General features: G+C 33.8%; 1 protein-coding gene across 1 annotated transcript; it reads right to left on the reverse strand.

The window, feature by feature from the left end:
* Positions 1-30: 30 nt before the first annotated feature.
* LOC117339661 (cysteine and tyrosine-rich protein 1-like) lies at positions 31-14,996 on the reverse strand. The gene is made up of 4 exons (XM_033901374.1): positions 14,766-14,996; positions 3,983-4,106; positions 3,357-3,514; positions 31-2,438 (listed from the first exon to the last, which is right to left on the reverse strand). The coding sequence occupies exons 1-4, from the start codon at positions 14,809-14,811 to the stop codon at positions 2,212-2,214; spliced, it is 555 nt and encodes a 184-aa protein (XP_033757265.1). The 5' UTR covers positions 14,812-14,996; the 3' UTR covers positions 31-2,211.
* Positions 14,997-15,353: the final 357 nt, after the last annotated feature.

Genomic DNA, 15,353 nt, shown 5'->3' on the forward strand with positions numbered 1-15,353 from the left:
TCGAACTCAACATTCAACATGTACATCAAATGCATATAAGACGAGTTTATTAATCAGATTAAATATCATTGATATAAATATAAGTTTAATTCGCAATAACATCACAATTTTCACATTGACAAAAGCTGTATTTAATGATGATTGATAAATATAAAATACATAAATTTATTAACAAATAAATATATCACATTGATGTTGAAAAAATATATCACAAGTTCTTTTATACATTATAAAACGTAATATCAATCCAAACTTTTAAATCCATTCACTAAATCAGATGAAAAAATACTTTGGATGAATACGAATACTATAGGTAACGTATTCCCTATATAACATGTCATCTCAAGCGATAAGAATCCCCTCATTATTAAACATTGACCAATACGTAACAAAAGATGGTAAGAACTGTATAACCACAAGGTCGCACAAAAATAATACTAAACATCATAAAGAGAGAAAATAGCTGTTGGTAAGACTTTGAAATTACAGAACTATTTGTATTCGATAATTAATGAACTTGGTATAACGAGGATGTTGAAAATCTTTTTATTGTAACAGTGATCCAATTTTAACCCAAAGTGATTGAAACATTTATTCATACAAGAGATGGTGGTTGTGAGTACAGGCGTCTGCTTCTTGTTAATATTAATAGAAAATATATATAAGCCCCCAGTCCTGCTATATCAACAAGGTGTAACACTTGAAGATCTTCGATGCATCGACTGTGGAACAGAAGTAGGCTAATGATTGGTCGACACTTATAGTTACTGTTGTTTATAGAGCTGTCGACCAATCAGATTGACCATTGTATACTGCCCTAAATATACAGATTATGTCCGTTCCACAGTCGATGCAGCGTCGTTATCACCACCGCTTTTGATCCATTTTTCATCTTTAAATCATTGTCACATGAGAAAATATTACATGCATCGATATTTCAGGATTCTAACTAAACTAGGGAACGGTACGCAAGTTTGTGTGCATATCATATTTTAGTCAGATTCAACTTGAAATCCAAAGTGAATCGAATCTCTCTTCCTCGCCAACTGTTTGGCTACGTTCGTACAGCCGAGCCTATCCCTATACCGACTCAGGATGCCGTATGACCTTTGATATGAAACAAAGGAGCTTTGATGTAAGAACATTAATGTGTTAACCAAAACTATTTTAAGATGTGTCAATTATTCAAATGTATTCATTAATCATTTTAAATCTTCAGACGGTCATTGAGATAATTTGAATCAGTTGTACGGAAGTTGAGTACATGTAGATATGAATCGCACATAATAGAAATCAGCGGATCAATGTCTGGAAAGACAATACATATCACGGAACAGTATATCGGTATGATTATCAATACACAGTAATTGTTTAAATCTAATGTTGTGTGATATGGTAAACTAGTAGCCCCGAATGTCAATGTTTTTGATTTTGTTTTCATACTTTCATGGTTAGATACACTTTATTTGTACGATTGGTATTATGTTAAAAAAAGTTTAATTAAAAACCGCGAGTTTTTATAAACATTGCATCATCGAATATGCCATAGTACCAATCAGGTATTTGTTGAAAAGTTTATATAGAATACAGTGTCTTGGCACACTGCAATGGCATTTACATAACAATGCACGTGCAACACATAAATATCAACGCGACTTGTGCAAGAATTGTGCGAGTTATAAGTATGGTTTGCAATCCTGACCATTGACATAAGACTAAATTTGAAATACGCGCCTATATCAACACCTAACTAAGGTATCCATACTAGATAGATAAAAAAAATAGCGCAGTACATATGGCACTTCCAGTTCAGGTGAATCTGCATTTAAGAATGTTTAAAAAATATTTTAAAGAGAAAAAACGAAAAGATAGGTCAGTTGCTTCAGTGAAGTGATTGGTATTCCAGAAGGCAGCATACATTGAATACTTACAAATTGTTTGAAATAAGAAATTGTGAAAAGGTGATTGACAGAAAATTCATAAAAGAATAAAAATATTTTTTACAGAAGTAACATCAAAACAAAACACTCAACATTTTAGTTTAAAACTCGTTTCCGACGTGAAAACCACTAGAAAAACATAATAATTACAGATGCTTATATCTTTGATATAAAGCAAGACATGGACAATTCATGTATATCTAAACAATTATAAATCCATCAATTCATGTAAAATTATTCACATATTCTTGGTAGAATCGAGATTCTGAATCTAATGCTTTTGTGGTAGTTGCTGGTCCATCGAGAATGGATTTGACTGCCCTGCGGCAGGCGGTGGGTATGCTGGCGGAGCCTCGTTTGGATTGCCGTACACAACGGGTGCAGGGTAAGCCGCCATTGGTACTTGGTTAGGACCTGGAGGAGGGTATGTGCCCGGATAAGTTCCCGGATGTTGATACGCACCAGGTGGTTGAACTCCCGGTTGATTGGTTGAATTAACTGAAAATAATAATGATAATAAAGTTCTTTCAGAAATAGTTTAATAATGAAAATCAATGAGCCAGTCCCAGTTTACACAAGACATGACAACATTAGGCAATAACAAAAAAGAAAACAGCCATAATAACAACACCATAACTCCAATTCAAAATCAATAAAACGAGTAACAAAAATCGAGATTCGCATCAGGACCCTTGAAAAACTACAAGGAGAATAAGACCAGGTGCTCCGGTTGAGTAAGTGACATCAATCATACAAAATTCAGTCAAATTCGGGTTTAGTTACATTCTCAAAATGGGAATCAGGAGATCGTGTTGATTAGAAAAGCTCTTCAATATTGAATTAACCGGGGTATGCTTAGGGGACGCAATGGTGCTAATATCTAGAAATGGAAAATTAACAATTGGCAAATTGAAATCATTGCGCTTATGTACAGCTTAGTTGTAATCTTTGGATCAAGGTAAGCGGCTGATGATGAATAGATAGTCTGTAGTGTCTTTGATTACATGTTCTGCAAGGTTTGTCCTACCCACGTGATCAATAAATACCATATCGATATGTACCTTTACATTTAGAGGAAATTTAAGGATTTGACAAGGGCACTGTTGTACCTGTTCTGATAAGATCTTCATTAATCATATATGTAATCAGCATCGTATGAAATCAAAAACAGGTCGAGAACAGAGGGTCAAAATTTGTTCCCTTTGAATATGTTAATTGTCACGATTTCATTTCGGTGCATTTTATATGAGCCCTTGTCGTATGTTGAGCAATTACTCGAGTTAGCAATAAAACATTATTCATATGGATTTTTTATGAAGTTTTGGAATCAAATAATAGCGACCTAGATCCGCATCATTCTCACTTTTCGGTATTTTGAAAGGATTTAGAAGAAGATACTTGTAAAAAGTTCCTTACCGATGGCCATGTTTCCACCTGGTTGAGGTTGATTTTGTGAGATCACCATTCCCCCAACTTTTTGCTTTTTATTACAATGGTGACAGAGACATATCAGGAATATAATCCCTCCAATGAAGCAAATACCACCAATGACTGCTCCGATGATGAGACCGACTCTTAAAAAATATACAGGTTTATTGTATAACAGGTTCGCATTTGACTTTGTATATTGTTTGATTGTTTTCTTTCTTGAGAGCAAGATACAAAATACAAGAAACTTTATCAAACGTCGCACATATATTAACAAAGAAATTAGCTCGTGCGAGTCAAATAGACTTTAACATAATTATAAGAAATTAGAATGTCACAGATTCAAAATAAAACTTTTCAATTATAAAGATATGCAACAGTTTACATCATATAATTAATGGAAACGTGCTCAGTATAATAAAAACAGATAAGTGTAAGGATGATTAGCGTTTCCACAGTTCTTACCATTGAAAATAATGTACGGAAACTACAATTTAGTGGAATGTTCAAGCGCGAAAATTATTAAAACAAAATTTCCGTAAAATATGCGCTTTTAAAGTGCATCCAATTTTATCATCCAGCATAAGAAAGGTTTCGCCATATTTCAAACTTACAAACTACCACAACACTCTCTATCATAGTAGGTCCCACAGCAGCCGTGTTCGCAATAGACAGTGTACTTGTACCATACAGAATAATACACGTTTCCACTGCACACCTCACCCGCCACAGCACAATCTGTCGAAGGAAAGCATAGTGATAAACTTATAATATATAAAGTGAGGTGGTGTTGACTTGTAAGTATTGCGGAATGTGACAGCTTTATATATAGAAAGGTGAGAAAAATGTAGACACCATACGAATATATTTCAATTCATTACGGATATTATATTCTGGTATTCATACATTTCCCTTGTGTATTTATAAGTCCAAGTCCATCTCTCGTCATTATCCTGACTCTACAGTAAAACCATGTGAACGTCCTCACTTTGTTACCAATATCCTTATTTTCGTGCCCAATGGGCCCGAATCGCTCACTTGCTATCCAGTGATCATTTCAACACATAAATAAAATTAAGAATAAATGCATCAGAGACAAGATATACGACCTCAGGGTCTCGCAATTTTTTGAAAGGTGTCTTTTTAATATTTTGGCCAATTTTACTCTTTCAAACTTAAATTATGGTCAAGGTCATTCATTAAAAACCACTTCGTAGCCTTCACCCAAGCATGCTACAAGCCAAATACCAGGTCCCTGGGCCCCTTAACTATTGAAAAGAAATCGTTTAAAGATTTTAGGCTATTCGATCCCTGTGACCTTGAATGTATGTCAAGGTCATTCATTTGAACAAACTTGGAAGTCCATAACCTCAGCAAGATTGTGAAGATTGGCCGACAATTTTGTTGAATATCGCAAAAATGAAAGATCCAATAAGAATCAAAATGAGGGAAAATGTTGAAATATGTAAATACACTTTCAATTAAATCAACAAAGACACCGATAGAGGGCAGCATGCGACAGATTACCATATAACTAACATATATATAGATAACTGTATAAACTTGGTTAAGTATTTTATATTAGTTGTTTTCTTTGTTTATATTCTTTATGGTATGGAATGTTTCTTGAAATAATTAATATCCATGTATTAAGGAAATAAAGATAATTCATTCATTCATTCATTCATTCATTTATTGAAGTTCACTTGTCCTTCGGGCAGGTAAGCTAACAATATGTGTCCAGATACGAAGATGCATTTGTTTTTGTATGGACCTGGAAAAGGAATTAATATAAGCTTAAAGCTTGTTTTTCGATCCCAGATTATAAGAATGTTTGTATATTTCAACGAATTTTAATTAAAAATATTGTTAAACTAAACTAAACAAAGACAACCTAGCAACTTTATGTTTTGGTATTGTTTATCGCCCATCAACAAGTGGAGTCATAAGGCCCAGCCAACACTAGAGAAGGATGTTTACGAAAACGAAAATAATCAAACTCTAATTGAAAAGTTAAAAAGAAAAATTTTATTGAACACAAACATGAAATCGAACTAGTTGTACCAATTCATAATGTCTAAAGGTTAATGTCTATTACATGTAGTTAGTCAATTATTATCGATACATAAATGTTTAATATTTGATTACAGACACGTTAATATATAATAAATCCACGAGTTTGTCGGAGCATTTAATCATGAACTACCTGACAGTGGAAGTTTAACCGTGTGAATGACAGATCGGAGAATCGTCACAAACTATGTGTGATGTTACATAAAAATGTATGCTCTCGGGAGTTTGCTCGACCTGTAACGACATGGCCATGGTCATGGTCATTGTCATTGTATATATGGTCATTGGCATGGTCATTGTCATTTTCATGAAACTGGCATAAAACATTCCCAAAGGTTTCAAAATCAAATTAATATCCAACTTACCATTCACTTATTCAAGTACATGTATGTTAAATAATACCAGTGTTGCTACATTGTTATTACGATATACCTGATAATTAAATATCACCATATATCTGTTATTGGAAACTAAACACATGATTTAAAGGTTAACAACCACCAAAACAATAAATATATGTAATTTTATGTCTCAATATTAATAATCCTTAATAAAAACACTAAATATACGCAATTTAATTCCAATCCAAACCGCCTCGCAGCTTCAGGTCGCCATATTTGTTAAAATTAAAGCATCTGTGCGTTTGGAAGAGTAAGTACTGCAAAGCTTCTAAATGATCTTGTGATACAAATTTTAAGATTATAATAGAAACAAAATATGGATTTTAAAATAATTTGATTTAGATTACTTATGCTTTAGGTTAGCAAATAGTAGCAATTATTTACAATGAACTTTAACGTTGTACTCAATACTGATCACGATACTTTTATTTAGACGTTTTCTATTTCTTTCCCTTCATTTCACAGCTTCAGGTCGCCATCTTTGTTCAAATCAAAGCATCTGTGCGTTTGAAAGAGTCAGTACCGCAAAGCTTCTAAACGATCTTGTGATAAAAAAATTACGATTATGATAGAAACGAAATATGGATTTTAAAATAATGTGATTTTAATTACTAATGCTTTAGGTAAGCAAATCGTAGCAATTTTTTACAGTGAAAATTTAATGTTGCACTAAATACTGATCACAATATTTTTATTGAGACATTTTTTATTTCTTTCACTTCATTTCATTGTAAGTGTAATTTAGATTTCCCAATAAATTCGCGGGAAATGAATTTGATGACGTAACCGGAAGCCCACATGCTATTAGAACGTGACCCGGAAAACATGCATGACGATAATAAAAACAGAAGATCATTGAACGTTATACCGGCCTATTTTCTCATTTTTTGAGACACCAATGTGCTAAAATACAACGGAAGGTAACACTGATTTTGTTTATTGCTATCGTATCAAGTAAAATGAACAGTTATTGCGAAAGTAGCAGTATTTGCTTCACCTACAATGTAGGAGTTTGGCTAGACCTACTTTCGTTTTACAGTTTACAGATATGATCATATAAATTATAATTCATCTTCTCAACCATAGTCATCTAATTACGTATCCGCTGAATTTTTCTATTAAGAATATTTGTACTTCTCATGTACAGTGCATCTTTGTTTACAATTGACTGGTCTAGATCTGCAGATCTGATCCGACTACCCTCAGCTGACCCTGACCATATAGGGTCACGTTACTACGTAATCCTTTGTAGAAACGGCAGATTCATAAGTATTACTTCAATTTTCTACCTTCTGGCAGAGACGTCTCTGCTTCTGGAACGTTGTGACTCCACCCCCCCCCCCCCCCCCCCCCTGTATTGACTTCATACTTCTGTTTACCCACAGAATGAGAACATGAGAATTAGTTACACGTATTTTGAGACGTTTTGGGGGGCTTGATTAAAATTTGGCAAAAATGACTTCCCCGGTGGTCATATATACAAGAATTTTGAAGGGGGGACCCTATGACTCGAGCTCATACAATAGTATGTCTTTGTACTCTATCACTCATAACCTGTCACAGTAACAGACATACATGTACATGTATCAAGTACGTGTGTCACATGTTATAACAGGAGAAAGAGAAAAGTAAGAAGCAAGACCAGGGTTCGAACCCAGGACCCTCCTAATTCTAGACGGACAATCTACCACTGAGCTACCTGGTCGCCGATTATCAACCCAGTCCAGTTCCGCAACATTCCTCCCTACTTTTATCAAATCTTCACCGCCAAAGATTACAGGTTCGGATATCCCGTTGCTTTAGCATCCTCCCAAAGGATTTGCAAGCTCGCTAAATATGTAACCGGAGAAAGATAGTAGCCAGACAGGGGTTCGAACACGAGACCCTGCAAACTCTAGACTTACACTTCACCACTGAGCTACCAGTACCTGGCCCCGGTTGTTCAAAAGTTGATTAGCTTAATCACTTGATCAGTGAAAATTTTATTTCGCCTTTACTTCAGAACCTCCGTGTGTGTGTTCCTTAAAATAGGCAAATAGGAAGAAACTGAGGTGTGTTATATATAGTTTCACAAAATTTTGTGATGTTAGTTGTACCAGAAATTATTTTATCACAATTTTAAGATTGTTGTTAAATTGCCTTTTGTTGTCATTTAGATGAAGAAGATATTTATCAATTTAATCTATTTCATTTGATCATATAAAAATAGAATACTAGTATTTCCCCAAATATTAAGTGTAATCGCTTTACACATACCATGTATTACTGACCAGGATTGATAAAAAAGCATGCAAGAATTTTTTTTAGAGTCAGTCTGGTTAGTAGAGACAACGTTTTTACTGTATTTGGCATATTAGCTGAAGTCATGAAAATGTGAAATTAAAAGAAAAAATTTGGTTATTGAAGATCAGAGAAATGTCAACAACAAATTTAAAAAGAATGGAATTGGGTTTTTCTCGGTCAGTTCTGAAGGCCCGTGTAAACACGTTATGAAGATATAGAATTAAGTTCATTTTACACAATTACCAGCTTCGATTGTCTATCTTTTAATTATATTCATCTGTGTAATTTTTTTTTTTTTTGTTATTTTTTCGCAGGGTTTTGTTTTGTTTTTGTTTTATAAATCCTTGCAGAGATTTTTTAAGTCATGTAGATATATAAAAGAATATGATTCTTGACAACTTCACTACAGTAAGAATTTAGCTTTCAAAATCCATTGCGCTCCACATCATATTGTTTGTTGACATGTTTCTGTGACATTTTCACAATTATTACATTACTTTATTAGAATACTGTGTTATATATTTCTTTAATCCACTCGAACATAGAAATATTTCCTTCATTTCCCAAATCTGTAATTGAAATAATTGTAGAATATACATGTATGTGTTTGCAGTAATAAGAAATATTTTTTAAACATTCATATTAACATATTTGGTGTATCAATCCAAAAATACTTTTACTTTTGGTCTGATTTCAATACACAGGATGTCAGATTTTATTAATCAATATATCTGGCAACCTCACCTTCTAACAGGTCAAAGACCTTTGATGGTCCTAATTAATGAGTATTCAGAGTTTCCTCTTGCCCCACCACCGGAAGTTAGACACTGACAATCTCTCATACAGTTGTTGACTTTGGTTTAGGAACACATTCTCAAATGACAGATGATCATATTCTAAATTAAGGGTTGGATTTTTACTAACTTGAAGAGTTGTGCCCCCTTTTTTTTCTTTCCTATACATCTTATTCTAGCAGATTGCCATTCATATTTGTTTCCAATTGTTCTACACCTCATATACATTTGATGATATTTGAAAGTGGGTGAAAAGTAGAATAGGTTATTGTATTGAGTCACATTGACTTCATTTCTCCAATTCATCCAGTTCAAGAAATCTGGAAGTTACAAAAGAGTGAAACTTCACAAATCCATTTTAGTTTCCATGTAGGTAAGATTTTAACATTTTATTGATATGGTTGTTTTACTTTCCATTGTTGCCATGTTGGGGGCAGAGGACATATTCATACAAATCAGATATATATCTCCTATATAACAAGGTTAACACTTGCTTATGTGTATACTTAAAATTAGTTTCCTTTCTTTTGATACTATCTCTAAGGTTATAGTCTCTCACATGAGTCTTTACACTTCCTTCTATTAAATATCTTCAAAAGTTTCTTCTCATTTCTTTTAGTTTCCTTTTGGTTAAAAAATTGTCATATTTAGTGGCTTTTGAGAATTGGTTGATTTTCAAAATTTGCTTTTTGATTTGCAATACATGTACATCAATATTTTGCATGTCTCTGTAACATATATATATGATTGTTTTTCTGTATGGCTTACTTGAGGATCTTTTCAAACTTGGTCTTGGACATCATTTGGCTGGTCTGATTGTTGTTTAAGAATCTTAAGGCACTATGCTGGCTCCCAAGGTGAAAGGGCGAGACACAAAAGGACAATTAAACAATTCAAATGCACATGCATTCTGTAGTGATGGTCCCAAATATTGAATGCTACTATATGTTTGTTTAATGAATGACCTTTACCTTCATTAAAGACCACTAGAGCCAGACGTGCAAAAAACCTTGAAAATCTTCAACTGAATAACCTTGAGGCCAAGATACCTGGTATTGGGCCTGTAGTATGCTGATGAAAGTGATACAAAATTCAAGGTCACAACCGTCAAAAATGTTTAAATGTTTAAACCCTTTTTTTCTCAATATCAAAAGAGGTCCAGAGAAGGAGGTGATATGGCCTCGTATTTGGTTGCTGCATAATGGCTTAAGTACTCTTTCATACTCGGATGTCAAAGGTCAATGTCACTTTCTGTCAAATGAAAACGAGTTGCTTGGAATACTACATGTAGCTTAAGGTTTGAAAGACAAATGTTAAAGATAATGTAACTATAGATAAAAAAATACTGCACATATCAATGAAAGACCATGCTTTCCCTACATGAAAAAGTATTAGAACCCAATGTTACTGGTCACACAATACTTCTTTTATATATTCTTTACATGGATGGATAGCGGCAACATTTTAAATACTTTGATATATAAATACTTATTATCGGTTAGCTTGTAATAATAATAATAAACATAACAGAAACAATAGGTCTTTTCACCACTTAGGTGAAAAGCCCTAATAATAATAATAAACATAACAGAAACAATAGGTCTTTTTACCACTTAGGTGAAAAGCCCTAATAATAATAATAAACATAACAGAAACAATAGGTCTTTTCACCACTTAGGTGAAAAGCCCTAATAATTCCTATTGTCAATAAACATATACAAACATATTGAATTAAAGTAGAGAACAAATCAAGGCTTCATAGTCGGTTTACAATTCACAGCATATCTTAACAGGAAGTATAACGAAATTACATAATTTACATGTACCGTTGATATTGAAAGTGCAGTGATCCATGCGGTGATTGAGAATTCCACCACATTTCATACCGATAGTTATCATGTATGTTCATATTGATCTTCATATGTTGTCCTTTCTATTTTGCACAATATTATGTATTATGTATTATGCTTGTACAAAACTGATTGGCTGTCAAGTCAAAAGTAATAAAAAAGGAATGAATAAATAAATAAATATATATCGTGTGTGTATTGTACAATTTGTAAGCCCTGTTGTCGTCAACCTGCATGTCGTGTCTATATTGCTAATAGTGACGCCAGCAGTATGCGACCTTCGATCGAAATATCTAGAAAAAAACGAATTACGTGTTTTCGTTACCGATATAATGACATGCAATAGTGGTTTGTAATCGACAGATTCGCAGACTATACATTTTTATAAATATTTTTTAAAAATATTTGAAATTTCATCTGCTTTGAGTTGACGAGATTAAATACGTTATTTTTAATAGCTAATATGTTATGCAGGGTGAATCATCTCCGACAAACAGTAATACTGATCAATTGAAAACAAAATAGACTAAAAGAACACACAATTGATCTTCTCTCTTTGTTATTTAATTGATCAGAGAATAAATAATTAATAGTACTATTGTACTCTACCGCTATATTTGATATGCAACTTTCGGTTTTATTAGCGATCATATCTAAGCATTATACAGTTACCGCGTCTGTCTGTATCTAACTATCATTCAAAATTTTTGTTTGCAGGAAAGGGAACACAGGCCATTCTTCATTCCAGAAGGCCGAACACTCAATTCCTTCGTGTTAGAATAATAGTTTTAATAGCATGAGGATAGGGCGACTTGTCAAAATGGCGTTCAAATAAAAACCGCACCGACCGATCCATATACACAATAAAATAAAATAAAGATCATTATCCCCAACGTGGTTGTACCATCTAAGAGTGCTTTAATAGAAATGTAATAATCCTCGTGTCACCTACACTATCTACATTACCCATGAGAGCGAAAAAAAAAATATCATAACGGAAATCTATCTGAATAGGCAGCAGTTTGTTGGCAAATAATCAATATCTGATCTGACACAGTATCCAGTATTTCTCTGTATTATCAAAGGGATTGTGTTAGTTAGACACCATTATACACCTGAATAAAGATGAACATGCATAGTTCATGATGTTCTAATATTACTGATACAGTGAATAGTTATCAGTATATTTGTATTATGTTGCCAATAAAGCAAAAACATAAAAACAAAAACAAGAGAATACCGACAGAATAGCAAACTCGCAACTCAAACTCTACATCGAAAGAACGATGACATAAATAACTGAGAATAAAGGGGGAAATGAGAACAATTGTCAAGAATTTCATGGAAACCATCAAAAAAGTACAAGGAGAATATGACCAGGTGTTCCGGTAGAGCTAGCGCTTCATCGATGACAATACATATTCAAAATACGAGTTATGGTGATTACAATGGAACCACCAGGTATATCGACAGGTGCCAACAAGTCTGACTTCTTATCGTATAAGGAAATGGAATAGTTCCAAACTTGTATTTTTTAGATTGTTTAGATCATGTAGATATCAAGGAGAACAAGATGTAGCATTGGCTGTGATTAGTATTCCAAAGACACAATCGGCTACAGTTGAGGAGGAGATATCTCGTATGGGATATCTTCCGTTCCGTGAGACCAGTCCTTACGTATATTGATTTTTGACAGGTAATTGCGAGGAAATTGATCGCTACTGTGCCTTATCAAACATTTCACAAGTAACTTCGCGTCACCGACCTGAATTGACCAGCACGTCGATGAATGTTTTTTGTAAGCCAGTCTGTTTTGTGTAGCCCACCGCATTCATTATCCTTTAATGTCCTAACATGTCGATATTCAACGTTCGCTTCAAACACGAGCAGTGTTCAACCGACATCGCCAAAATCCCGCTTTGACGTTTCCAAGTGGGTTATATTTATAAAAGGGTTTTTTTCCGGAATAGTGCTTTCTACTGTTAATCAGATATTTATATCTATATTATAGATATTTATAAATATCCTACCATTTAATGATGAATCGAGACACAAACATTAGTTGCTTAAGAAATCGTATAAAGAAAGTGCAAATCAGGGTGCGATCATAATTTAGTTTAAACTGCGTCCTATTTGTCAATCTCCATTTTAAAACAATATATATACAACATATAAATAATAGCAAAATGCTCCTAGCGCAAAAAAAGTGCTTAAATAACAGCTAATAGGTATACAGTATCAAACAGAGATATCTTTTGTAAAAGATACCTAGTCAGGAAATATACTACACTACAACTGTATATGCATATACTACATGTATATACAATGTAGGTTGGTCGGGTGCCGCAGTGGTAACACACGTGTATTTCAACTAGGCGGCCGGGGTACGATGGAAGGGGCCACGACCCGACTACGTAATAGTTCGTGGGTACTCCTCCGACAATAATACCCCCGTGCGCAACTTTAGTATATTTGATATAGTTTGTAAAATAAATACAGTTTATTTAGACATTTACAGGAAATATACGTATATCTGGAAAAGGATATATTACTATTAAGTCGTTGTTTACTATATAAAACTTTCAATCTATAAAATATGTATAGCTAGAAGCAAATGTTCTGTAACTTGGAAGGTTTTTTTAAAATGCGCGTGATCATAGGTTTGTTTATTGTTGCCAGCAGATACAATCGTAAACACAAGAACGATCTATTTACAAACACAATGCAGGTATATATTTTTTTTATTGATAGACATTAAAAGCCAAACGTGTCATTGAAAAGTCCCTGACGTAATGCTTTAAATTACGATTTTCGTTTAAAAGGGGTTAGTAATCAGTTAGTACACTGCATGCATGGGTTCACAGATGTAGCCCAGGCTAACACTGAGGTAATCGGAGATTACGGGGCCATATATATACAAATTACCATATAAATGTGTACGTATATAATTGTTCGAAATCGACAATACATATCAAATATCATATATATGTGATTCCCCACCTCTTCGGAATACCCATTTATGTTTTCTCAGAAACATCATTACGTATACCCATTACCAGTTTAAGTTTGAACTAGTTGATGAATAGGTATATCAATGTTAAGACCGAAAACCGAAGTGCACTTCGATTAAGCCCAGTGAGATTATCAATAACCATCTATATGCATTACCATATTTTTTTCATTTTCAGTAAAACATATTTAAGCATTATGTACATGTAAACAACATTGATAAACAAGCACAAACACCGAGCTACAAAAAGCTGTGTTAAAAAGTCCCGTATTTTAACGCCATTATTTTGTCACTGGATCAATTTCATCTGATGATAAACTATTTGATTATTTCTATCGATTTCAGTTAAATAATATCTATGTTAATACAAAAATAGAACAATGCCTCTACTCCAAAACAGGATACCTCGGGGATATAGAATAAAAAATTACCAAGGTTTTGGCGACTTACTTCATTACGATATTTGTAATGTGATAAAATTTGGTATCACCCTACCTTGCCCATGTATGGTATTTCTGTTCGAGGAAACTAGAAAAATGTCTGTAAGTAAACAATGTATGACTGATATCGTCCTCATTTGACCTTAGCTGCTTTGGTGATGTTAAAACGAAAACAAACAAAAGAGATTTATTACTGAAGTTTCTGATATAGTACTCTAGTCGTTCCTGACCTTGTCATTCTAGATATATAAATCCGTCATCACGCCGCAAATAACTGTAAACAAACATTCACATTAAAAAGCTCTTAAATACGTCCTGAAAGGACGGAACTGCTATATGGCGCAACGGCATGCTCGATTTTTGGCATATATACTGCGTCTATATTAAATCCTTAAATTCATATTAAAACGTGACTCTCATTTGTGTGTGTTTCTATTTGTATAACCTTGTCAGAAAATCTATATCACAGAGCTTTCCTTCTACTTTGACACACAATGCATTTGTTATCATCGGTTAACTGAGATACAAAACACGATCATTACTTACCTGTCAAAATACCGAAAATAGGCAACATAAAAATTAAGTCCGCCATATTGGAATGTTGCTATCACCCCGCTGATATGTAGCCTGTTTGAAAAACGATGCTTAAATGGAGCCGAGCAACGTTCAAACACCAATTTATAGTGAGATGTCGAAATACCTCACGCTATAAATAGAACCCTTCACTCTACCCACGTCTAGCTAGAGAAATGAAGAGGAAACAGATCCCCACCTCAACGGAAAATGACGTATTGTGTATTATTGGAATATGCATAAATGATTCTTAACACGTTAAACAACTAAATCAACCAAACGAGATTTTACACCTGCCCTAGCCATCGATTGCAGACTTACTCTTTCTAACCGGGTGAACTATATCTTTTGTACGTGTTCGATGAATACATCAAGCCAGGTTACGGTCTATTGGATCGTATACTAGTACCAGTGCACTAGCTTTTCTAAAAATAACCACAAAAAAGGCAGACTGTTGTTAGAGGTACAGTTTCACTTTGTCGACTTCGATATTATGATTTATTGAAATATTGATACATCTACAAATGTGCATTGTATGCATTTAACATTCTCAATCCTAAT

Source organism: Pecten maximus, chromosome 12, assembly GCF_902652985.1.
Source record: "Pecten maximus chromosome 12, xPecMax1.1, whole genome shotgun sequence".
NCBI classification, from domain to species: domain Eukaryota; kingdom Metazoa; phylum Mollusca; class Bivalvia; order Pectinida; family Pectinidae; genus Pecten; species Pecten maximus.

Bases quoted from the DNA above. Each gene is read 5' to 3' on its own strand.
- LOC117339661 (XM_033901374.1), bottom strand. From the start codon at position 14,811: ATGGCGGACTTAATTTTTATGTTGCCTATTTTCGGTATTTTGACAG. The intron at 4,107-14,765 runs GTAAGTAATGAT...TTCCTTCGACAG, and splicing joins TATTTTCGGTATTTTGACAG to ATTGTGCTGTGGCGGGTGAG. The intron at 2,439-3,356 runs GTAAGGAACTTT...TATTATTTTCAG, and splicing joins AGGTGGAAACATGGCCATCG to TTAATTCAACCAATCAACCG.